Raw genomic sequence first — 26,603 nt, forward strand, 5'->3', positions numbered from 1 at the left:
GGCGACATGATCTTGGCAGAAATGGTTGATTAGTGTGAATAAATCAGAAGCCCCCTTAAACCATCCATCACCTTGCGCTTCTGTTGGACATAGCTCGTGTTATATTGGCCAGTGGCTCTGCGCGCTTCCTCTTCGTGTTCTTGAATTTGCTGTTGTAAGAGAATGAGCTCACCAAGCAGACCCTGCCATGAGTTTACAATGAGGAGAAGAGGGAAATTGGGGAGGAGAACAATGTTAAACCGAAGGGCACAACAAAGGAAGAGTTGTAAGAGAGGGAGGAATGGATAGCTTAAATCAAAAATGGAAACTTGTGTACCTTTAAAGCCATCATTATAATTGGGCTCTGTACTGCATTTCCATTTTTCCCTTAGTAAAATTAGATGTCTCAGAAAAAAACAGCATATTTTAAAAAGTCAAAAGGAAAATGCAATAGTAAATGCTTCATGCAACAAGTCACACATATAATATCAACGCAGTAAAACCCAGACTAACTAGAACATTCAAGGAGGGTGGCACTGTAGCTCATTAACTTTTCTTTAATTTAGAAAGCAAATATATTTAAAATATAAACTAGTGTAAACTCCTGCGTATGGAAAAAAACAGAACTAATTTTTAAATTGTTGATCTTATAGGCTTATACATTCCAATTTTCACCTACAATTCTCTTATGACTGCCTGGAGGACAATAATAGCTTATTTATTCATTATTATTCTTAAGCAAATATTTTTCCTTGATACCAGATTTCTTCATTTAAAGATTAAAATCATTCAAAATCATACCAATTTGTTTTCTACCATCAAGTTAATCAAGGATTTACATTAATCCATAAATTCTATGTGCATTTGTATACACAGGCTTACTTAACTAAAACTTAGGGCTCTTTGCATATATCAATCATTAAACAAAAGCACTATATATATATAGGAACATAATTAAGACATGGAAATAATATAGTTATATGACAATTAAAAATGAAACAAAAACCAGTTTGGACCTATGTACAAAATAATCATGTCTGCTATTTCTAAAACTAATTCCATTTAATAATCATGAAATGTTAAATTGGTACAATTTTCATTACAATCTACTCGCTTGTGTCATGATACCAAAGTACATGTTGTATTTTTATTGCTAGCTTATTACAAAAATCAACCTTGAAAAATATGGAGGAAAGACAACTAGGAAAGAACATCACAAGCCTAACTCTTAACTAGAAATCCTAAAAAGGTAAAGTTCCAATGAACAGGGTAACTAATGTACACAAGAATAATGCTCTGGGAGTACAATGGGCTCAGCTTTTACCCAGTTATAGAAATAAAAAGAGGAAAAATCAGCATTTATTAAAATAATCTAAGGACTTTAAATAATTTTCTTGGAGTTTTTTTAAAAATGACTATCAACATTTTATTTTGTATAAGTAGTCTCAAAATAAAATATTAGTTAATATTAAATTCAGAATGTAAGTAGCAAGCTCATCAGAAGCTTCATTACTTAATGAATAAAACTATAAATCAAAGGATGAAACCAGTTTATTTCTTCCATGACAATGAAATTTTATCATTTGTTTATGGATTCAACAGTACTCGACTTCTTATTTTTACCCCCCAAAAGACCTCTTTTAAATAAATTAGTTATGATCATTGATAAATTTATCAAATGAGTGCTAATTCACTCATTCATTATCCTCATCATTCTTATAAATTTTTTTCATGTTTTTAAAAATACTACTTTTCAAAAAAATATGATTTATTTCCCACTCACTTGGTCATTTATCATAATCACTTCTTTTAATGATCTAAGTGTTTAGATTTCTCAAACAATTCCTTTTAAAGAAGGCTTCCTAGGTTGGTTTATATAGTAGTGCACTTACTATATTCCTATTCCACCAATACTGTAATTTACAAAATGCCAAAGTACTGAGGAAACACTTTATACCTTTTACCTCCACTGGTCTATCAGGCACATGATTCTTCTTTATTTCTAGTTAAACACCCCTCTCTAATCTACTGCTTATCTATGTACAACTGTACAATAAATAACATCTATTAGAATGGAAAAAATATACTCTCTAGACTTTCCTTCCAAGCCTGTTACTGAAGCACTGTTATGCGAAGATAGTTGAAATTAACTGTTACCTCCTGGAAAAAGTAGGAAGAAAACAAGAATTAGACATAGAAAAAGCTACTTACAATATACTACTAATCTACAAATCTTAATGTTACTTTTCTGGAATTTTAGGCAACAAATCTTACCCTAGAGACTGGGTGGTGAGCTATATGGCTTCTAAGTTAAGGTCATCTAGAATAGGAAAGGGAAGAAACGTGTACATCTACTGTGCAAGATATACTCCTCAGATGTACAAAGTACTTTCTTTTCAATAAATTCTTCTGAAGCATGGACATTTTTCTTTCAAGAAATAGCAACAATTATTTTTAAAATAGTGTTTGTTTTATACATATAGTATAGTAATTATTATAAATAATGCTAAATAATTATTGTTAACAATTACAAATTATATACTCTCTAAGTATCTTCTGGCAACTGTCAATTTTATCCTGCAACTTTCAGTCTCACAGTTCATGTACGATAGTCTTGGATTTTGGGGAAAAAAAACCTGTAACATCAGATAAAGAAAATCAGCAGTAACTCTAGAAACCAATGCATAAACTGAAAATGTTAACTAATTTAAATGTAATTCAGTTCAGTGGAAAAGATTTGAAATAACATTGAAATATTACGCCATGGTCTGAATGTCTGTCCTCTCCAAATTCGAATGTTGAAATTTAACTCCCAGTGCGATGGTATTCAAACATTGGGTCTTTTTTGAGATGCCTAGAACATGAGGGCTCTGAGACACAGGGAGAAGGTGCCTCTTCATGAGGAATAGGGCCCCTGTTCAGATGTCAAATGTGCTGGCTCCCTGATCTTAGATTTTTCAGCCTCCAAAACTTTGAGAAATAAATGTCTGTTGTTTATAAGCTACTCAGCTTAGAGTATTTTTGTTAGAGTACCCTGAACAGACTAAGAAAATAAGTCACTCATGTGAATTCAGCTAAAGCATTTTTAAGAGAATTGTAAAAAAATCAACAGCACAGCAAGGACCACATCCTGTTCAGTTTTAAACCCAGCATTTAGCATAAGGCCTGACAGACAGGAGATGTGTCGCAGCTACCATGTAGAGCAGTGGGTGGCACATACTTGTTATGTGCTCATATGGGATGCTGGTGCTGCAGGCTGTGGCTTAATCCAGTATGCCATAGCGCCAGCCACTGAAACTACTTTATATATGGTTATACTATTTTCAAAGTGCCTCTGGCCCATCATTTCAAGAAGAAGCTGGCAAACCTAGTGGGTTCATGGAGTAGTCTATGGAGACATTATGATCTGCAAGCCTAAAATAGTTACTTTCTGGTATTGGTAAGAAAAAAAGTTCACAACCATTGATTTAGAAGTTTTATAGTAACCTCAGTCTGGCCAGAGAACTTTATGAAAGTAAAAACTTCTTTCCCTGTCCATTAAAAAAATATTCTTAAGCATTAAACTACTTTTTAGACTTTGAACAAGTCTGCTACATGACCAGCTAAAAATTCTGCTCATATACATTCATAGTCAATTGAAAAATATTTATTACTGGCTGTCAGAAGAAAATAAATATCCACTTGGAATTATTTAACTTGCTCCAATCCAGAAACACCATTTAGGCAATTTCAACAAATAATTTTAAGAGATTTGAACAAAACAGCCTATTATCAAATAAATATAAATATATAACTTTGTCTAAATACAATTTTAAATTGTTACCTAAAAAACAATGTGACATTCACATGTACATATGAACTGACACATTTTCTCGACGAGCATACAAGTGCAGCCTAATCACAGAATAAAGTAAGGCCATCTGCTTTGTCAGTCTACTTTTCCTCATGCAGAAATTTCCTGCTTTTCTTCCTCTGATCCCTCAGTGTTCGATACACCACATTCATGTACACGAATGATTTGGCTTCTGGCTGAGAACCTAACTAAGTATAGCTACTAGTTGTCAGTTGCTCAGAAAACTTGAGTTCCTATTTTGTGATGATGATGGTTCTGAGAATTTAATTTTGCCACAGTTACAAAACTATTTATTGCATAAGGAACTCCAGAAATGTAAATTATACTTAAGCAAGACAGCTTTACTCCAATTCAGAATATCAAGCACAGGAACTACTTTACTTGCCCTTCTCAACAGTTACCAAACACAGAGGCCAAGAGCAAATCATAGGTAATCAGGGCAAAAAATATTTGGGTTCATCATTGCTGGCATCAACCAATTTTGCATCTTTTAAATCAGCCTCTCTTCAAATGAGTTAAATCAATCAAACAATTCTGCTAAGAGTTCAACATTAGATGCTTTGAGGAGAGAAACAGAGTGACCGAAATAACTCACTAAATGGTAAGAATGCAAGCCAAAGTAAATAATGTTTTACATGGCAAGCGCTTTAAACAAGTACAAATGAAAAGAACTAAAATGATTATGGAAAGCTTCATGAAGGTGACAACTGTACCAAGCTTTAAGGGTAAGCAGAAATTAGGCTGGTAGAAAACACAGGAAGACAGGTATTTCAGCCAGGAGGTACAACATAAACCATCAAAATAAGAACTAGAATTAGCACATTGGAAGGAGGAGCATTAATAATGCACAAGTATCGCCACTGAATAATTATACTTAAAACAGTTAACACTACTTTTCCTGACTGGTTCCTTTACAGTCATTTAAATATTTTCTATAAATTATAAATGTGCTTGTCACCTTCAAAATGGTCATATTTATTTTTGTGAGATGCTTATGACCAATCAGAAACAACAGGACAAAAGCACAAATGGTTCATTTAGCAAGTCAGTGTTTACTAGAACACAACAATCTACAGAATCTAAAAAAGGAAATACTCTGAGTGGTCTTGTCTCCTGTTTTTACTAAGAATGATGCACAGGAATCTGTTGTTGATTCACAAATCAACTGAGTCCATTAATTCACTAAAAAAACAAATTCCAATTCCAAATTTGTCTTCAAGTAGTTCTAAAGGTCTCCAGATCTCAAGAATATTATTTATATCAACAGCTATTTTAGTATCTATTTTCCTCCAGTGGACACAAGTTTTAAAATTTTTGATTAATAAAAAGCATTGATTAAAAAGTAGCTTTACTGTGTATTACTCATACCTTTAATAAAGTGGTCGTTAAGTTGAAGAAGTGGCTTTTCTATTTTTCAATGTTTGATTAAACAAAGGCACATATCAGAATTACTGATCAATAGAAATAACTAGTGCCACAAAATGAATGGATATAAATCCAAGTAAAACCAAAGAAAACTGATGGTTAGTTAGCCTGTTCAGCACTATGTGGATATATATAGTTTTTGTACGCTTTCCAAACATCCCTATTACAACTTTCCAGCACACCTCAAAGTCTAGTGACTCCAGGACAGATACTAAACATAATCAGTTCTTCAGGTTATTCATTCTTTTTTTTTTTTTTTTTAATTTATTTGACAGGTAGAGTTACAGACAGTGAGAGAGAGAGCCAGAGAGAAAGGTCTTCCTTCCGCTGGTTCACTCCTCAAGTGGCCACTACAGCCAGAGCTGCACCGATCTGAAGCCAGGAGCCAGGTGCTTCTTCCTGGTCTCCCATGTAGGTGCAGGGGCCAAGCACTTGGGCCATCCTCCACTGCCCTCCCGGGCCTCAGCAGAGAGCTGGACTGGAAGAGGAGCAGCCGGGGCTAGAACCTGGCACCCATGTAGGATACCGGCGCCGCAGGCAGAGGATTAACCAAGTGAGCCATGGCGCCGTCCCCCATTCTTTCTGACTCAGGTCAAGCTACCTGACCTGTATTCCCCCCTCAGATTCCTTAACTTTAACTTCAGTTGAGTCTGAATGTTCCTAACTGTTCCTCTGCTTGCCAGCATTTCTACAGATGTGTTTTCCTACTAGAAAAGATGAATCTTTTAGTTCTAGTTGTAAAAATTGCTTTTCAATTATTATTACCTAAATTTAATTGATTCACACCCATTTCTAGTAGAAATTTAGTTTTAAGTTTCTAGTGAGAAATGTTGGTACAAACCTGACAAACATTAAACTAACACGTAAGTTATTTCCAACCCTAAATATTATTTTAAATCTGGAACTGTCAGATACCAGCCTGACCTGATTACAAAGATATTATGAAACAAGCAAAAAGAAAATAACAACATACAGCAAATACATTCACTTTCTTGTCTGTTATACTATAATTAAATTCCCAAGACACATTCTCTTGTTTTCTGTATTACAGAGCTCATGGAGAATTAATGATAATTCATTTATCACTTCATTAGAGTTTATCAGGCCCTGCAATAGGCTTTTCCTTCACCAAAGTAATCTCAGGCCACATCAGAGAGAAACAGGCATGCAGACCTCCCTAAGCGACTTAGGAAAAATCCTGCCACTCAAAGAACCATCCTACCATACCTGTAACAAGGGTTCTTTCTTCTCAGTTAGATTAGCTCTATCTCTGAACATAAGTTTACTTGCCTTAAAGCCAAGGCAAGCCTTGGCTCAAAATAAGCTACAAATAATAATTTATAATTCAGTGTCTTTTTGTTAAAATGTTAATGTAAAAAAAGATCAAGATGAAATGCAAACATACACTTACACACTTTGAAATACATTTTCTCCAAAACATAAGATTAAAAGGCAAAAGAGGAGGGCCGGCCAGCACTGTGGCTCACTTAGTTAATCCTCTGCCTGTGGCACCAGCATCCCATATGAGCGCCGGGTTCTAGTCCCGGTTGCTCCTTTTCCAGTCCAGCTCTCTGCTGTGGCCCAGGAAGGCAGTGGAGGATGGCCCAAGTGCTTGGGCCCCTGCACCCGGCATGGGAGATCAGAAGGAAGCACCTGGCTCCTGGCTTTGGATCGCCGTAGCGCCAGCCGTAGCGGCCATCTTGGGGGTGAACAACGGAAGGAAGACTTTTCTCTCTGTCTGTTTCTCCCTCACTGTCTAACTCTGCCTGTCTTAAAAAAAAAAAAAAAAAGGCAAAAGAAAAAAATTTTTTAGAAATACAATTAATTTTGGAATATCATGTAAAAAGTTCAAATTTGAAGTACAGGGAAAGAGGTGGAAACCCATACACTGGAATTATTTCTCCTTCTTGCTTTGCCAAATAAAAACAAAAAATTTATTTTCTTTGCTGTATTAAAAGCATAACTGGCTTCAGCATAGATACATACTCAATATTTAAGTTAAAAATGTTCATAAAATTTTTTTTTAGAAATCTCTTTTCTTAGATATTATTTATTTATTTTGAAAGGCAGAGAGAGAATGAGAGAGAGAGAGATCGTCCATCTGCCAGGTCTCTAGACCAGCTTGCTGCCAGGAGCCATCAAGCCATCAACTCCACTCTGGTTTCTTAGAGGTAGTAGGGGCCCATGTCTTGGGCTACCATCTGCTATTTTCCTAGGCTCATTAGCAGAGAGCTGGATCAGAAGCACAGCAGCTAGCACTTGAGCCAGCACTCTGATAATGGGACACTGGCATGGCAAGTGGCAACTTAACCTGCTGTGCCACAATTCTGGCCCATTTACAAATACATAGTTTTTTAATCTTCAATGAATCATTATTTTATCAATTCCAAAAGAATTAAAACAAAATGAAGACTACGAAAATGTCAGGGAAACACATGTATAAATTATAAAAACAGGGCAATATGCTATTCTGTATCAGCAATTCTCCCAAAAAATTTCATATGGACTTTGTTAATAGATCTGTGCTAAAACCGACAGACCCTAAATAACCCTAAAAATAACTTTGTGGACTTTCAATGTAAGAGAAATGATTTATTTCCTAATAACCCACCTATTATTCCCTTAAGTGAAACTTAGTTCCTAGGAGAACTAAGAGAAAATGGGAGGCTCCTTTGGGAGGTTTACAGTGCACATGAATATATTAAAGTTTGAGAAGTTTAAGGAAACATAAGTCTACTTATCTTGTCTAAATCAGTTTTTCCCACACATATGAGGGGTATTCAAAAAGTTTGTGGAAAAGGTACACTATGAAAAAGCTGTATGATTGTCAATCTGCACTAAGACTAGTGACAATATCTCCAGATACTTTTGTGTTAATTTGTCCCTCAGATGTTACCGTTTTTAAATCCTTGAAAAAAGTAAAAAGTTTAAAAACTTTCAAGACTACATATATAAAGAATTCCCTTATACTTACCTTTCTATAATGCTTGTCACTTTCAGACCCATGATCTGTTGCTCGAAATGCCGTTTCTCCAGGTGAACCTTAAAGATAAATACGCAATCCTTCAAATTCTCTAATCATGTCTACTGATGGCCTAACTTAAATACCAAATTATATCTAACCATTTAAAAAGGAAATGGACCTTTAGAATAATTCAGATTCAAAACATCAAATCACTTTTATTTTTATTTTAAATAACATTACTGGTAACTGATATAGAAAATTTAAAAGGAAATTATAGCACATGTTTAACCTAATTACTTAAAAATATGTAACTGAATGCTATAATTTAAACAAGATAATCTTATTTGCAACAAAGTACTTACAGTTTGGACAACTACCACTGCCATTACGGACTACATGTGATACAACACTCAACGTAAAATGTCAATTATGACAGGGCAGATGAGACAAACTAAAATTACTTTTCATTTCATTCATTGAAAAAAATTAGATCTAGTTCCAGAAAGTATTTTGGCTAAGCAAATTTTTTAATAGCTTTAATCTTATATATCCACCTTTAGGAAATATTTTTATTATTTTATTATTTCTACCTATAAGATAATGAGTTTGCCTAATAGAGTTCTGGGGCTTTAAAATTTAGCACAAGCAGCATTATAAATTTGGCCTGCAATTTTAATTGCAACTAGTTTATTAGAAGCATTTAAGAGGCATGTTAAGGTCAGTAAAAATGTCTGTTTACACACCTAACAAGAGAAGTAGGTCAGAAGCTCCTATGACTTCACTAACCAATTTGTGACCTGCGAAAAATCAGCAAAAGGGGAAATAGAATTGTAAAATTTTATAGGAATGAGCACACATAGATGTCTGAGATCTCTTTATAACTCTACAGGGAAGTAATTGGGCAAATATACTAGGATTAACCTTAATAAATTCTACTCCTTATGATCTACCATAGTTAAATTTTCTTTTAAAGTCACCAAATTCACTAATTATGAAAAGCAAATACATAGGAAGTCTCATCTACTTGTCAAGGACAAATGTATTCTTCCTTCACTAAGTAAAAGCCACGTATATTTAAGCTCTTGTAAATCTGCACTTCACTGAGCTTTGAAACCACTGTGCAATGAAAGTTTTTTTTTTTTTAAAAAAAACCTGACTTTAATTTGTACTAAAGGTTTTCATTTAAAATATGGTAATAAACAAGCAAATATATCTATCACTTTTCCTGTGGTTCTTAAAACTTTTTATTAAATCAAACATGTCCTCTCTTACCTGTGGTGAAAACGTCCTTCAATAAGCTGAGACTTTCAATAATCTTGTCAAAGTCTGGTACTAATTTTGCAAGGTCTTCTGAATTAGGAAGGGCTTTTGTAATTTTCTCTGGAGAAGACCAAAACACAAAAAAAGTCTCAAAATAAGAATATGTGTCAGATATAATATAAAGATTATAAAATTCTTAACTTATTTAATCCTCATAGCAACTCTACAAAACAGCTACTATTGTTACCCTCACTTACAGATGAATAAGTGGGCACACTGTGAAGAAGTGCAGGCCTAAGTCTGAGCCTAGGTCCCAGAATCCAGGCTCTGAGACACCACTGGCACACTGATAAATGTGACAATGTAGAATGCTAGAAAAATAATTTAAAAAGTGCTTTTCCTGAAAATGCCTTGATCAACACAGCAGTCTGATCTTTAAGAGGTACTGTAAGTACATGTAGAGATTAATTCCATCTCCATATATACTTAGAAATCAGACAACACGTAAAAAATGGTAATGAAAACAATAATTTCATCAAAAAACATTTAAAAAGTTCAACATGAATTACTGGCAATCATAGCTATCAAATATACTTTTTTCTCATATGCCTAATAAAAAAGTGGGACAGTGGCTAAAGAGGAGAGAGAAATCATTGTGGATAGTAACAGATGTTTCAGGAATTTGACTTCAAAAAGTAGAAGTAACTAATGCATCCAATTAAAAAGAGGTAGTTAGGTGGATCATGGTACAAATTCTTTGGGCAACATTATACAACTCTGAAAATGATGTACAGAAAGGTTGCTGGAAGCACTGAAATGCTGACAAATGTGTTAGCAAGACACAAGATGCCAAAGTGTATGCTCACTATGACTGTATAATTTTTGAGAAGGGAACTAAAACAATAACCACGTGCACATAACAAGAACAATTAGATGATTCTGTAAGTATAGTGGCAGTTGTATTAAGTGATAGTCTATGGGATACATTCTTTTCACAAATTTTTTCCTTTGGTATTCTACTACTTTTAACATTAGAAAGTAATTGCTGCATATCACACACATAAACTATCTCAATACAACTACCTGTCTTTCCTAAGAAAATGACTCTGAAAGGTATTTCAATGTTAATGATACAAACCAAAATCAATATACTCATCAATTTCCCACACAATGTCGGGCACAATCCATTTGTAGTCACTAAGGTCGGGTATCATATCTTTCCACTGATCAAAAGTCTGAAAGATAAGAATGTTAATCAGGTATTTACCCAAACAAAAATGTAGAGAAAGATTATTTACTTAAAACACATTAATCTACTGAGAGCAATGTATTATGTTCAACATTTTAAGAAACAAATTTAAATGGACTTAACTATTTTAAAAACAAATAAGCTGGCAAATACATAAAAAACGTAGACACACCCTACTAAATACAGAAAACGTAAAAATTCAAAATACACTCCTGTTTTCACAGGATTTGGTTTTAAGCAATGCTGTGGACTTGGAAGTAAGATACACTGGAGGAAAGAAGGCTTTGACTCTGGCCCAAGAAGCAATGGAATGGGATTGCCACATAGCTTTCCTAACTATGCCTCTAAATGGCAAAGTTCAACATCAAACCTAGGTAATCTCATTTCCATCCCAGGGCTCCTTCCACTATGCCATTTGTATATCATTTAATTATAACTTTCATTACATCATATAAGATTCAGAAGGCATTTTCCTATTACCACCATTAAAACAATCCAGTAGATGGTAGAGACACACAATAAACACCTAATTATATTCTGCTATACTACAAAAAAAACCTTATGCTATCAAAATTTAATCATATTGGAATAACTGGAATATCAGTAGGGACGTCAAACTCACCTTTTTGGCTGTATAGCCACCCCCAACAGCAGAGCCTAGTATGAGATACCGAAGTTTTAAGAGCCTTGCAGCTAATCTTGCGGGCCAAAAATATCTGCGGGGCTGGTAGCCATATTTAATTGGAGAAAGTTTTAATTTACATAAAGGAAGATTAGTTAGAGAAGAGAACTGCTGAAATGATGTCCTTAGTTGGGGTCTTTGAAGCTTTAATGCAGGATGATGTAAATGATAAATACTTCGTGAAACCAGATGCAGTTTTTGTAGTGGTAGGCTTCCTTTCATTCCAGAGCTATGTTTCACTAAGGATTGGCAAACTTCACTGAAAGAAAAATGAGAAAAGATCAGACATAGTAACAATGCAAAAGAAACAAGAGCAGCAATATTCTGAAGAAAAACACACTCATGCACATGTGACCAGCCACATATTCCATACAGTAGTGTACACTTACTAGCTATTTACTATGTCAGGCACTAGGATAGCATGTGCTATCTCATGTAATCCTACTAACAATCCTATGACCAAAGTACCAGAATTATCCTCATTTCAGAGATGAGGAAAATGTGACACAAAGTTATAAACAATTTGCCCAACTACACACTCAGATAAGGAACAATGTCAAGAGTCACACCTCTGAGTGGCACGCCAGAGCTTGCACTTTAATGTACAAGAATGAGGGCCATAATCCTGGCCTGAATAACTGAAACTAAAAACAGAAAAGGTGGGGCTTCTTTTTATTAACTGCTATTCACTGTAAGAAAAAGTTGAGAATAAAAGTGCATGCAAACCTTTGTTTGCAGAATTTCAACAGTGCAGAACAGCTATTCTCTCCCCTCGTCTACAGAGATACTTCCAAAAGTACATGGAAAATGGAATTCAAAGGTAAGTGTATATTGATACAAATAATTCTAAAACTCACATATAAAGCGTCTTCAAAAAGTTCATGGAAAATGCATCTTTGAAAACCCATGCAAGCATCTCAAAACTATTTTGTACCAAAATAAACTTATATTTTAATTCCAGCCTCCATGAACTTGTTGAAGCACCCTCACATGTTTGCCAAATAGCTCAAGGATGGAAATTGAAGAAATTAATCAATCTCACCCAACACATCTGGCTTTCAGAAAATGAAAACAGCAAAAAAGCCTCTAAAGAGAAAAGAAGCAAACTGTATGTGTTAGCTGTCCCAGTTCCACCCTTTCCTCCTTCCTGCAGAGAATGAAGAGCTACCAATAACAGCTCTATGCCTTATTCAACATACATATCCATAACTGCTTACCCTGGGCCAGGCCCAATCCTAAGCAATTTAAAAATATTAATTCACTTATACAAAGGGTTGGAAATTTCTTAGGAAAAACATGTTAAGAAACATAGAAAAGAATGCTGTGATGAGGGATGGGTGGAGAGAATGGGTTATCACTTGTAGTCCTAGTAAAAGATCGGGCATTATGCTAGATGTTTTCATAAATGCTACTCCTGTTAGCTCAGAAAAATATAGTGTAAAGTGAGCTATTCTCCTTACAGGTTTTTTTTTTTTTTAAGATTTATTTATTTTATTATTTGAAAGGCAGAGTTACAGAAAGAGGCAGAGAGAGGTCTTTTTTTTAAAAATTTTTACTTATTTTTTGACAGGCAGAGTTAGACAGTGAGAGAGAGAGAGACAGAGAGAAAGGTCTTCCTTCCATTGGTTCACTCCCCAAATGGCTGCTACAGCCAGTGCACTGCGCAGATCTGAAGCCAGGAGCCACCTGCTTCCTCCTGGTCTCCCATGTGGGTGCAGGGCCCAAGCACTTGGGCCATCCTCCACTGCATTGCCACGCCACAGCAGAGAGCTGGACTGGAAGAAGAGCAGCTGGGACAGAATCCAGCGCCCCAACCGGGACTAGAACCTGGGGTGCCAGTGCCACAGGCAGAGGATTAGCCTAGTGAGCCACGGTGCTGGCTGAGAAAGAGGTCTTCTATCTGCTAGTTCACTCCCCAAATGGCCGCAGCATCTGGAGCTGTGCCGATCTGAAGCCAGGAGCCAGGAGCTTCTTCTGGGTCTCCCATATGGGTGCAGGGGTTCAAGGACTTGGGCCATCCTCTACTGTTTTCCCAGGCCATGGCAGAGAGCTGGATCAGAAGTGGAGCAGCCAGGACTTGAACCAGTGCCCATATGGGATGCTGGCACTGCAGGCAGTGGCTTCGCCTGCTAAGCCATAGTGACAGCCCCTAGAGGTTTGTTTTTTAAAACTACATCTTGCTTAAGGTAGAATGATCAGTTAACGATGGAAGAGGATTGAAATCAGGGTTAGCTTGACCATAAATTCTTGCTTTAAGACACTAGTTGGTGAGAACATGGAAGCAGCAGATGCCTATCAGTGTCCCCAAACAGGAGGCTGAAGTGACATTTTGGAGAACTTGCAGCCTTCTCTAGAACTCTCTGGATGACACAGGGCCTTGCTCTCATTCAAGACTTCACAGGAACTTTCCAACTCAGGAAACCTTAGGGAAATGGAGCTTAATACGAATTAGGCACATCATTCATTTGTATGCCTAAGTGCGTAAATGTTAATGGTAGACACAAAATCATTTACCTTCTTTCCAAAAGTCAGTACATGTATTACATTTCTTTTTATTTAAAGCCCGGTCCCCAAGATAAATAGTAATTTCCATAATGATATAAAAAGTAAGTCCAGTCCATGTCTTTTTTTATTAACTAAAGAGACTGAATTCTCCTGACCTCAAACTCAGCAAAATCCTCAGCTTCAAAACTGCCTCTAATGCAGCAATCACATACACATGACAATAACACAACACTAGCATGTCAAAGGAGCGGTAGACAACAGCTAAATGCTACAAGAGTTAACAGGAAAGCAAGTGATTCTTAGTAGTTGAGGTGATCAGTAAACACTCCGCAGAAAAAGTAAAACTTAAAAGTTAATAGGGAAGTGGAAGTGAAAAGTCAAAACAGAGAAAAAGATTTCAGGTAGGCAGAGGATTCAGAAGTGAGACAATGTAAGAGACCCAATAAGCTGGCAGAGAAGGTTCATACTGAGAGGTAAAACTGGAGAGGTGGTCTACAGACAAACTATGCTTGAATATCAGGCTGAAGTTTGAACCTTATTTTGTAGGCAACAAGCAGTCACTGGAAGTTTCTGAGTAAGACTAACTGCACAGTAATTAAAGGAGATATTAAAGGTAACCCTGGGCAAAAGTAGATCAAAAGCACAGCAAAACCATGATCATATTTCAGCTTTCCAGATGCAAGAGAGAAGAGCTAAAGTGAGGGGGCAGCAGTGACAAAGGTGGGTACCAGAATGGCAGACTTAATGCCAGAGGAAGGGAAAAGAGTAAAAATAATCACTAGGTTTTACCTGGTGTGACTGAGGCCACTGCTTACAGATCCAAAAAAGTCAAAAAAACAAATACAGCAGGCAGTAACTTACAGGTCCCTAACATTTAGCTCAAGCTTCTGCCAACTCTATGGATACATTCACCTAGTCTTTTGGTTCAGAACTTTGGTTGCAATCAGTTTCACTGCTTACTTAGCTATCTCATCATGGACAAATTATGAATTAATCAAAACCTCAGTTTCTTAGTCCATTAAAATGACATAATATCAGAATTAGAGTTAATGTCAATTAACTTCGAGTTCATCAAGTTCTACACACAACCAACTTCTCTTCTCATTCTTCCTAGGTAATCTTATCTACACTTAACTTCCTCAATGATTACCTACATATCCATGTTTCTGAAATTTAAGTCTAACACACAAAGTTACAGACCCATGTGTCCAACTGCTTATTCAATATCACCACTTGGATATCCAAAAAAGTACCTCAAATTCAAGATGTTCCTAACTGTGATCTCTTCTTCCACTTCCACTAAAACCCTGACCCTCCTGTAGTATTTGCTATTTCAGAAAAGCATATGAGTTTATTGATCCTGTGACATCAGACACAGATCTGGGGGGTCACTCTTGGAACCTCCCTTATCCTCACTATTACCAGACCCACTCTTCTGAATACAAATGTGATCACTGTCACTCACTTCCATCCATCTCTTAAATGGCTCTCCTGAATTAGGAATAAAATCCAAACTCCTGGTCTATAAAGCCTTGCCAGTCTGATCCCTGCCTCTCTCCTATTTGCTTCCAAACTTAACCCAGCCTAGTTTTCATTCAGTTCCTCAATTGTGCCACACTCCCTCCATCTCAGGGCTGTGTGACAAACTCTTCTATTTACTTTGCTGCTGTGTACAATCAGTTTCACCGCAAGCACTCCCACCTCTCCTTGAATCTTCATTAGAATGCTGAGTCCTTCTGCTACACTTCTTGGCTCTCTGTACTTTTCCTTTGTAGAGCTTGTAAAATTTGCACTGCATAATAGTGTTTTTATTGTAATAATATTTGTCTCCTCCAGTAAACTGCAATCTTCATAAGGTCAGGGTTCTATCTGTCTTCTGACCATTTTATTTCCCAGGGCTACACCAGTGCCTCACGAATGGTAAGCAATGTCAAGGAAAAAAATTAAATTGCAAACAACTGAAAGAATCCAGCAATGGCTAGACAGAGTAAGTACTCAATAAATGTTGTTTCAATATTAATCTGCACTAAACTCCAGCAATGCATAAATGAATAATCTTTTTTTAAAATTTTTTGCCAGGCAGAGTTAGACAGTGAGAGAGAGACAGAGAGAAAGGTCTTCCTTCCGTTGGTTCACTCCCCTAATGGCTGCTACGGCCGGCGCTGCACCATCAGAAGCCAGGAGCCGGGTACTTTCTCTCGGTCTCCCATGCGGGTGCAGGGACCCAAGCACTTGGGCCATCTTCCTCTGCCCTCCCAGGCCACAGCAGAGAGCTGGACTAGAAGAGGAGCAACCAGGACTAGTACCCGGCACCCCAACGGGGATTAGAACCTGGGATGCCGGCGCCACAGGCAGAGGATTAGCCAAGTGAGTGGGCCAAATGAATAATCTTTAATCCTCAAAAAGCTATCTGCATTTTAAGAAAAAAGCTAATCCAAATACATTTATTTATTTATTTATTTATTTGAAAGTCAGAGTTACACAGAGAGAGAAGGAGAGGCAAAGAGACAGAGAGGTCTTCCATCCACTGGTTCACTCGCCAATTGGCTTCAATGGCCAGAGCTGCACTGATCTGAAGCCAGGAGCCAGGAGCTTCCTCCGGGTCTTGCCATGCAGGTACAGGAGCCCAAGCACTTGGGCCATCTTCTACCACTTTCCCAGGCCATAGCAGAGAGCTGGATCGGAAGTGGAGCAGCAGAGACTCGAACTGGCACCCATATGGGATGAGGGCACTGCAGACAGCGGCTTTACCTGCTATGCCACAGCGCCAGCCTCCAAATACATATCTTAACCTGATGTATCTCAGATCTGAGTTCATGCCTAAGATGCTTTTGCTTTCCTTATTTTCTCCATATTTTACTTCCAAATCCCTGAAATGCCTACTTCCATAATGTTGGCAAGCAATAAAGCTGGGTGAGAGTCAGGGACAGAGAGTCCAGCATTTCAGGCCAGTAATTACACGTGAAAGGTTCTTCAGTGAGTCCCCTGGAAGAGTAACTGACTCAAAGCAAAAATCCTGGTACTGGAAAAGGCATCCTCAAGAATTACTTCTAGAGCCTCCACTTCAAGGAGCTCTAAAGATCAGTGCTCATACAGGAGAGAACCACTTTTCCCAGCAAGGTCCTGTTGAGATACAGGTACATGAGTAAAAACAGGAGAAATGCAATCACTGAAGCAGCATCTGAGGAAACCCAATCCAGCTGAATGCTAACAGCAGCAGTCGGGAGCCAAGGCTCCCACAGCATGCAGGACACAGACCACAGACTTTCCAGCCTGAGCCCTGAACAATATTGGCATTTGTACGTAACAAGTTTAGATCAACTGCCTACCTCCTAAAGACCCTACAATGAAGCTTGTTAGTTGATATGTCATACACCTAAAACACAAGGCTCAGTCAGCCTTCTCGTTCAGAGGTAACACACACAAAGTATCTAAATTCATCAACTCTTTAAGACGAGTGGGGAACCCTTTTTCCTGCCAAGGGACATTTGAGTATATATAACATCATTCACAGGTCATACAAAGCTTCATGGGCCAGATGTTCCCAGCCTTTGCTTTAAGGTGAGGAGCAAGACAAACATTATTTACTCTGAGAAAAGCAGGTATTAAGTTTTTTTTTTTTTTTTTTTTTTTTTTTTTTTTTTTTTGACAGGCAGAGTGGACAGTGAAAGAGAGAGACAGAGAGAAAGGTCTTCCTTTGCCGTTGGTTCACCCTCCAATGGCCGCCGCGGCAGGCGAGCTGCGGCCGGTGCACCGCGCTGATCTGATGACAGGAGCCAGGTGCTTCTCCTGGTCTCCCATGGGGTGCAGGGCCTAAGCACTTGGGCCATCCTCCACTGCACTCCCGGGCCACAGCAGAGAGCTGGCCTGGAAGAGGGGCAACCGGGACAGAATCCGGCGCCCCGACAGGGACTAGAACCCGGTGTGCTGGCGCCGCAAGGCAGAGGATTAGCCTAGTGAGCCGCGGCACCAGCCCGGTATTAAATCTTTATTTGTATTCTTAGGAAAATTCCTGAAAATATTGCAGACATAAAATAAGGGCATGTTGTCATTCAAAAATAACAATCAAAGAACATGACAAAGTTTACAGAATTAATTATGTCTTTGTTTTTAGTAAAGGGCTTCATAAATCCTAAAAAGAAGTTCATGTTAATAAAGGTTCAATGGCCAATATAAAAAAATCAATAGTAGTACCAGAAAATGAATTAAGTAAATTTCTCAGAACACAGAAGAGAATGTCCAGAAAAACTGGTGGGAAACATAAAGAAAAAAGTGATGCAGAGAAGTGACACCCAAAGATGGGGAGTGGGGGGTGGGTGTAATGTATCCCATGGATGCAGGAAGAAAGTATCAAAGCTTCTTTTTGTACCTTAATCTTGAAAATTATGTTAGAGTAGTCTTACAATGTAAATAATTAGTATTGAAATTCATACATAATTAAAATATAAGTGGGCACATCTACATATTGGAATGTGTATACATTTTTTAACAGTTGAAAAGTACAGATAATATATGAGAAATCAAGGACATATAGGACCAAACTTAAAGGACAAATATTCAACTAACAAGAATCTGAAAACAAGAAAAAAGAAATAAAGAAAATCAATGAACTAAAAAAGAGAAGAATCTTTGTAATGCAAAGGCCCACTGTGGAAAGACCCCACACCTGGACAGAGAATTGAAAAATTCAAGGAAAAAGGATAAAGTCAAGATCTTATAAGCATTCATGAAAGGAAAACTGGAAAACCCACAAGCTTGAAAAAAAAAATCAGATTTTCCTGAGAATTCTCATTAGCAAAAATTGATGCTAACGGAAAATGCAGCAATGACTTCACAGTTTTGAAGGAAAAGTATTCTGATTACAGTGTTCTGTATCCAAGCACAACTAAAAATCAAGTGTGATGCCAAAGAGGTTGTTGCCCCCCAAATCATCTATTCTTTTACTCATCTACCATATCTCTTAATGTATATACCATTTCCTAACATATATTTTTCAGTCTTTTTATACCAATATTATATCCATGAGCATGTGTTTAAATATGTATGTAAAAATTTTTTATGTTCTCATCTCTTAAAAAAGTGGTAATTTAACTGTACAAGCAAATGAACTAAAGTAAAAGATTAATTCCAGAGGCTGGGGCTCCTGAATTTCCAACATCTCCACTTCCTCAGGGAGATAACTGTGCGATAAGCATGAAATATTTTGAAGTCATGACTCTACCGAGTCTATAGTTAGTTCAGGAACAATTTAGTACAACAGCAACAAATTGAATAATAACAATTATAAATCATTTTGTTTCCAAACCCAATTTAAAAAGTTTTTTCTATGCATCTTAATTGCTCCAGCAAGTATGCCATGTCCTACTATCTATTCTCTTTTTATTTAAAGAAAATTGGATGATGCCCCATTAACCACTGACATAGTTTGAGTAGACGTACTCAGGTTGTAGGTAACATACTTCAACCCAAGCACTGTGAATTTATTCAAAAATTAAAATATACAACTATTCTAACACTATTTAGTATACATCATCTGCATTTGGACTCCAGTCAACTTTCATAAAATAAACAGATTCTAGTCCTTATAAACACTGTAAAGTACCTATAACATTTAAAAGTTTCTGAAAACAAAATTTCAAGACAGATGTTTAGAGGCTGCGTTTACTCAAGAAAACCACGTTTTCCCACCCTTGCCTCACGAACACTACTTCCTACCAAATGCCTGCAGCAATGACTTAAGCCTGAAGGTATCTAAGGACACTGGACCAACATTATAAATAAAGAGAAAATCCAAAATAACAACATTAAAACGTATATTGCAACCCGCCGAAATAAAAAGGGTGCTATGGATTTCTACTTAGGTTTAAACCAGACCGGGGCAACAAAGACGGCGTGACTAAAAAGGCGGTGCCACATTCACCCCTTGGCACCGAAGAACAAGTCTTTCCCTTAACACTGAAAGAAGCGGCTAGTAAGAGGGACTATCTCAACACCATCGCTGCCACTATGCGCCCCTATTCTAAACCTGACTCCAGTTAGCAGAGTAGGGGCACAAGCAGAGGCCTCCTGATCCGGGATTAGAGCCTAATTATCTGCAGGTGCAGTGGACACTTGGCGGGGGAGGTGGAAGAAAAAGAGTTAGGACAACCGCGGAGAGGGCCATACACGGACAGAGCTGGACGCGGCAGGCAGAGGAGAGAGAAAAGCAACTGGAGACAGAGAAAACAGCGAGGACACAAGGGTGTAGAGGGTACGGACAAAAGGACAATAGAGACGAGCCAAGACTGACAAGCGTCCAGAACCGAGTCGGACAGGGCCAGGGACAAGGCCTATACTGAAGCCGGCACCGCAGGTAAGCCCAGTTAGTTCCTGTCTCCCTGGGGCCTCAAAGATATCTTCCATCGACCTCAGTCTGGCCTCAAAATTATCTCCTCATTCTGGGGGTAGATATGGGACAACCCCGCTCTCCAGATGCCCCAGAAATAGCGGGGCAAGGCGGCAGCCCGCACTCACCAGGCCACGGCGGCCCGACGTAGTCGCCACATCCCGCGAGCGGGGAGGTCACACAGGCGCCGAGATGGCCACGTGGGAGCCCCCGTGTCAGCCCCAGCCCGGCTCCTGCTACAGGAATGACCCAGGAAGAGGCCCTCCGCAACAAGGGCACAGAGCAGCCGCTGAGGCCCTCCCAATGGCGCATGGACTTCCGCAAAGGACGTCCCGGCACCCGTACCCAGTCCGTCACGGAAACAACCACCCCCCAACCCCTCCTAGGAGGGCAGCACAAACGGTCCGCGGTGGAGTGGCGCATGCGCCCGGAGCCTCTGAAAGGCGCCGGCCCCACTCACTTCCCCCACCTCCCGGTTCACTCGTTATTTCCGGGTTGGAATTCGGTGTTGGATCCTCCCAGGACGAGGACTTGGAGAGGGGAGGGTGTGAGGGTTGGATAGGGGGAAGGATATGAAAATAGGATGGATGAATGGTCGCCGACGGAGCCGACTTAATTAGAGTGAGGTATGGAGGGAGCTTGGAGGTGCCTAGAGGGTACGCAAGAGAGTCATAAAAACCACTCTTGATGGTTGCCCCACTCTTGATGGGGGTCGGTGTTTAAAACCCGTTCCTATCCTTAGAACCGTCTTGGCAAGCAGGAGTCGTCATGAATAGGTTAAGTGTCCTAGAATCTCAGGATCAGATCTGGAAGGACCTTCAAATAGATCAGGCCAGCTGTGGGGTTGCAGTAAGTTTCTGTAGTTTGTCACGTCGTCAGAAAATGATTTTGTTCATTCCCTCTTAACCAGCCGTCCTCTGGCTTTGAATCCTGCCCCTCTGTTGAGGTGGTCCTTGTGGAGATCTGCAGCAGTCTCTTCTTGCCAGGGGTCGCTGACCCTCCCAGGAGCGGTCGCCTCCCTGCCTCCCGCATCTGCCCTCACCTGGCTGTAGGGACATCACCTTCTCCTAGCTCTACTGTAGCTGCTACCAGATCCTCTGCCAAACTTCTCAGTGCTGAAGGGTCTCAGATCTTGGAAATCCTGGGCCCTGTTTCCCCTCATCTATATTCACAGCCTAGGTAATCTCAGACAGCACCGTGCCTTTAAATACCCTTTTCCTTTTCTAACGCAGCCATTTTATGCTTTGTGCCGAAACTGGGGCCCATGAAACGGATGTGACCTGTGAAAGGTTATGAAGCCAATTGGAGGCATAGCCAGGACTAAAAATCAAAGGGCCCTGTGCCCTGCTTCCACCCCAGGGACACCCACTAGGGCATAAAGAGAATTGTCTTTCCCATAATCGTTAGAATCACAGTTCTGTATAGACCCAGACACTGATAGTGAAGTTCTCAAATTCAGGAATCTGCTGATTTTCTTTATTTAATTTTGGTGACAGTTTAAATGGCAGGTCCAGACAGGAGCTTGTTAAGCTGACCTGTGAAGACCATACATTTTTCTAGGTTTGTAGGGGTGCACAAAAATTCCTTTGTTTTTTAAAAAATTAATTTATTTGAAAGGCAGAATTAGGGAAAGATAGGGAGACAGAGAAAGAGATTTTTTTATCCACCTGTTCACTCTCCAAATGGCAGCAACAACCAGGTCTAGGCCAGGCCAAGGCCAGCATCCTGGAACTCCATTCATGTCTCCCATGTGGGTTGTAGGGGGCCCAACAACTTGGGCCATCCTCTGCTCTCCCAGGAGCACTAACAGGGAGCTGGATTGGGAAGTAGAGCAGCCAGGACCTGAACTGGCACTCATATGGGGTGCTGGTGTCACAGGCAGTGGCTTAAACCACTGCCACAATGCTGGCCCCACAAAAATTTCTTTGTTACTATTACTTCTAAGTTGCTTTTTTTTTTTTTTTTTTTGACACAGCGCTGGCTATTGTGGACATTTGAGGAGTGAACTCGCAGATGGAAAGATCTCTCTCTCTCCCTGTCTTTCAAATAAATACATAAACTTGGAGGGAAGGAAGGAGGGAGAGAGAGGCCAGTGTTGTGGCCTAGTGGGTAAAGCCGCTGCCTGCAGCACTGGCATCCCATGTGGATGTGAGTTCTAGTCCTGACTGCTCCACTTCTGATCCAGCTCCCTGCCAATGCACTTGGGAAAGCAGTAGAAGATGGCCAAAGTCCTTGGGCTCCTGCACCCACGTGGGAGACCTGAAAGAAGCTCCTGGCCCTGGCTGTCACAGCCATTTGAGGAATGGACCAGCACATGGAAAATCTCTCTCTCTCCTCTTTGTAACTCTGCCTTTCAAATAAGTAAAATAATAATAATAATAATAATAATAATAATAAAAGACCAAATAACAACCCCTTTCTTTACATGATATAGAGCCCTGTTTTGCAGCTCTACTTCTAGTTGTTTATCCTACTGGATAATTTCAACATGTGCAAAAATGTGTGCATGGTGATGTTTCTATTATTGTATGAAATAGTAAAAGCTTGGAATCACATCTATGTCCGTAGCTGGGAGTGAGTTAAATAAATTATATTCATACTAGCCATGGAAACCTTTGTGTTAGCTCTGTACACCTTGCTAAGGCACACTGTTCCAACCTTCAAAGTTGCAACTTTGGAGATTTTTCAACTTTACCTTGATGCCAAAATGATATGCATTCATTAGAAAGCGTGCTTGAGTATCATACAACCATTTTGTTGTTCACTTTCAGTACTACATTCAGTATGTTGCACGAGATATCCCAACATTGTGTTATAAAATATGTTCGATTATTTTGCCCAACTGTGATATACAACTAATGCATGTGTTCCGAGCACATTTAAGATGGGCTAGGCTAGGCTAAAGCTATGATTTTGGTTGATTAGATATATTACATTCATTTTCAATTGGTGATACTCTCAAATCATAAAATCCTGCCACCATTCATCCAACTTCAGTCTGCAGACTTGTTTTGTTTGGCTTGTATACTGTTGGCCTATTCTGTATTTTAAAAATAATCAATTTATTGCCAACACTTAAAAACCAAGAAATTTAACTTTTAAATTGAAAAACAGCCTGGTTTGTCTTTTTTAAAAAAATTTATTTATTTATTTAGTTATTTGAGAGAGAGAATTACAGACAGTGAGAGGGAGAGACAGAGAGAGAGGTCTTCAGTCCATTGTTCACTCCCCAGGTGGCCGCAACGGCCGGAGCTGTGCTGATCCGAAGCCAGGAGCCAGGTGCTTCTTCTTCTTGGTCTCCCGTGTGGGTGCAGGGCCCCAAGGACTTGAGCCATCTTCTACTGCTTTCCCATGCCATAGCAGAGAGCTGGATCAGAAGAGGAGTAGCCAGGACTAGAACCAGAGCCCATATGGGATGCTGGTGCCATAGGTGGAGAATTAACCTACTGTGCCTTGGCGACGCCCCCTGGTTTGTCTTAACATATGAGACAACCTGACAGCATCAAACCTCCCTTCTTCCATGCAAAAAAAAAAAAAAAAATTCTTGGAACTAGAAGCCCAGTAGTAGCTGTATTCTTCAGTCCTTCATTCATGTCTTCTCCCACAGTTTCTACTCCTTCACAAAATCGAATACATCAGTTGCTATTAAAATAAAGCTTTCACTTCTATTTTTCTTAGAATTAAGAATAAAGGGAGCTACTACTTATATAAAAAAATGACAAAATGGAAGACTGACAGGACAGATGTTTCCAAACAATGAGAGTATATACACATACATGAGTATACACATCTATATGTATGGATATAAAGGAACACAACTATGCAGGTAAATTATGTCATGTTGAAAGAATACAATTCAGTATGGCATTATACAGCAAACGTGTCTGCATTGCTCACCGTTTCAGGCCTGATCCAGCAAAGTATCACAGTTAATAAGCCCTAGTGAAAGGCTGGGTCAGAAGACTTGAGGAAGCTTGATCATGTGTGGGAAAAACACTTTTATTGTAAATCCTTTTAGACTTTGAATTTGTTAACAAGTACACCATTATTTACTTTTTTAAAAAACATTTATTTATTAACTTGAAAGGCAGAGTTACAGAGAGTCAGAGGTAGAGAGAGAGAGGTCTTCCATCTGATGGTTCACTCCCCAGATGGCCACAGTAGCCGGAGCTGCACTGATCTGAAGCCAGGAACCAGGAGTCTCCTCCAGGTCTCCCATGTGGGTGCAGGAGCCCAAAGACATGGGTCATCTTCCACTGTTCTCCCAGGCCATAGCAGAAAGCTGGATCAGAAGTGGAGCAGCGGGGACTTGAACTGGCACCTACATGGGATGCTGACACTGCAGGCAGCGGCTTCACCCACTATGCCACGGCACCATACCCATTATTTACTTTTTAAAAATATACATTAAAATATCTTTTTTGGGAATGGTGTCATGGTACAGTGGGTAAATATGCTGCCTGCAACACCAGCATCCTATATGGGCACCTGTTCAAGTCCTGGCTGCTCCGCTTCCCATCCAGCTCCCTGCTAATGCCCAGGAAAGCAGCAGAACGTGGCCCAAGTTCTTGGGCTCCTTCCACCCACCTGGAAGACCCAGAAGAAGCTCTTGGCTCCTGGCTTTGGCCTAGCCCAGGCCCTGCTCTTGTGGTCGTCTGGAGGGTGAACCAGTGGATAGAAAAATCTCTGTCTCTGTCTCTGTCTCCTCCCTCCCTGTAACTCCAACTTTCAAATAAATAAATATATCTTTTAAAAAGTTATCTTTCTGGCCAGAGTATGAAATAAACTTTAAACTAAATTCTCAGGTTCTCCAGGGAACTGAGCGACTGACCATTTGAAAGTCTCAAATCATTTACCTTGCTGTGTAAAATTACATCTTCTATATGACTCACTGAATCAGGAGTCTTTGGAAGGGGAGAGAAAGGGCTATTATTGAAATCTGAAATCTTTGTTTTCATGAGATTTTATTTATATTTTTACAATAAAATTTTGTTCAAAGTTCTTTCTGGAAGATCTCTAGGTTCCTTGAGACTGCACTCTTTCTCTGTGGTTTCCTGAGAAGGAAACAACTGAGTTCCACATATTTGCACCAGCACCATCAAGCCCTCCGCAGCCTTCAGAAAAGCATGTTATAATCCTCATCAACAAACATTTATAGGTCACTCCCTGTGAACCTTGGTCTGGGGATCTATATATATATTTTAAAGGGTTTAAAGGGGGTTGTAAAACACTGTCCCTGCCCTCAACTACCCATGATCTGGTTAGGGAGACAGACCTGTGCATAAGAAGAAAAATAATGATGTGAGGTAGCACATGCTGGGGACCGAGTAAGAGGTGGCATGAAAATGCTGGCTTTGGCATGAGATTGGTGCTGAGGTATTCATGAGTTGTCTGGCTGGAAAAACCTTCAAGGCAGTTAGAAATCAGATTCCAGGGGGAGGTGAGGCTTGCAGTGCAGATTTGAAAGTTGTCTTTATGAAGGTGAAGTTGCACAAATATGAAATAGTTTGTAAATTATTAAATCCACATTATTTGTAACATTTATATTTTAAGACTCAACAAATTACGTGCAGTATAAGTACATATGCAAGAAAAAGAAATTATAGCATTGCATTTTTAGATGACATAATTTTTTAACATAGAAAACTCTTAGAAAAGTTTTTTTGAAAAAGCCACCAGAATTAGTTGACATAAGGAGGCTCTCAAAATACAAAGCCACTATATATATGTATACATATATAGATTTAAATTTTTATGTTTCCATATACTTGCAAAAACAACTCAATAGATATCAGATTTTAAGCCCTGAAACTTGTCATTATTACCTTACTTAGAAAAAGGTCTTTGCAGACATGGTCACATTAAAGACATCGAGATGGTGATCCAGGTGGGACCTAGATGCTATCAAATGTGTACTCAGAAAGGACAGATTTCACACTTTTACACAGGCAGGCATTGTGAAGACAGAGGCAGAGCTTTGGGTGAGGCAGGGAAGAACCAAGGAATGTGGGCAGCCACCAGAAGACGGAACAGGCAAGCACCAAGTTCTGCTTTAGAGCTTTCAGCGGGAACATGGTCCTGGACCCCTTGATGTCAGCCCAGTGACGTTGATCATGGACTTCTCATCTTCAGAACTGTGACCGAATGAATTTCTGTTGTTTGAAGCTGCCTAGTTTGCAGTCATTTGCTAGAGCAGCCGCCAGAAATTAATACAACCTGGAAATTAACTGAAAAACATTTCATTCACTACAGCATCAGAAGAACACATTAAAATTAACCATCAGCTGGACAAAAGATGTG

At 39.1% G+C, this 26,603-nt stretch overlaps 2 protein-coding genes across 12 annotated transcripts in view; one reads left to right on the forward strand and one right to left on the reverse strand.

Annotated features, from left to right (window-relative positions):
• OPA1 (OPA1 mitochondrial dynamin like GTPase) overlaps positions 1-20,673 on the reverse strand; it is a 98,700-nt gene extending 78,027 nt beyond the window's left edge. For 3 of the 10 annotated variants that reach the window (XR_011387994.1, XM_070072353.1, XM_008266679.4), the window contains exons 1-5: positions 20,432-20,673; positions 11,354-11,672; positions 10,621-10,717; positions 9,495-9,602; positions 8,232-8,299 (exon numbers count right to left, since the gene is read on the reverse strand). Coding sequence is in view for 8 of the 10 variants with exons in the window: in XM_070072353.1 (XP_069928454.1) it covers positions 8,232-8,299; positions 9,495-9,602; positions 10,621-10,717; positions 11,354-11,672; positions 20,432-20,463 (624 nt within the window). In the remaining 2 variants the exon portion in view is untranslated. Of the gene's footprint in view, positions 1-71; positions 183-8,231; positions 8,300-8,965; positions 9,020-9,494; positions 9,603-10,620; positions 10,718-11,353; positions 11,673-20,431 lie in introns of all 10 variants that reach the window. The other 7 variants (XM_070072352.1, XM_008266674.4, XR_011387993.1 and 4 more) reach the window with 5 other exon arrangements.
• Positions 19,849-26,603, forward strand: part of ATP13A4 (ATPase 13A4) — a 182,925-nt gene continuing 176,170 nt past the window's right edge. For both annotated transcript variants that reach the window (XM_070072346.1, XM_070072347.1), the window contains exon 1: positions 19,849-20,270. The gene's annotated coding sequence lies outside the window, so the exon portion shown is untranslated. The remainder of the gene's footprint in view (positions 20,271-26,603) is intronic.

Source organism: Oryctolagus cuniculus, chromosome 4, assembly GCF_964237555.1.
Source record: "Oryctolagus cuniculus chromosome 4, mOryCun1.1, whole genome shotgun sequence".
Lineage (NCBI taxonomy): Eukaryota > Metazoa > Chordata > Mammalia > Lagomorpha > Leporidae > Oryctolagus > Oryctolagus cuniculus.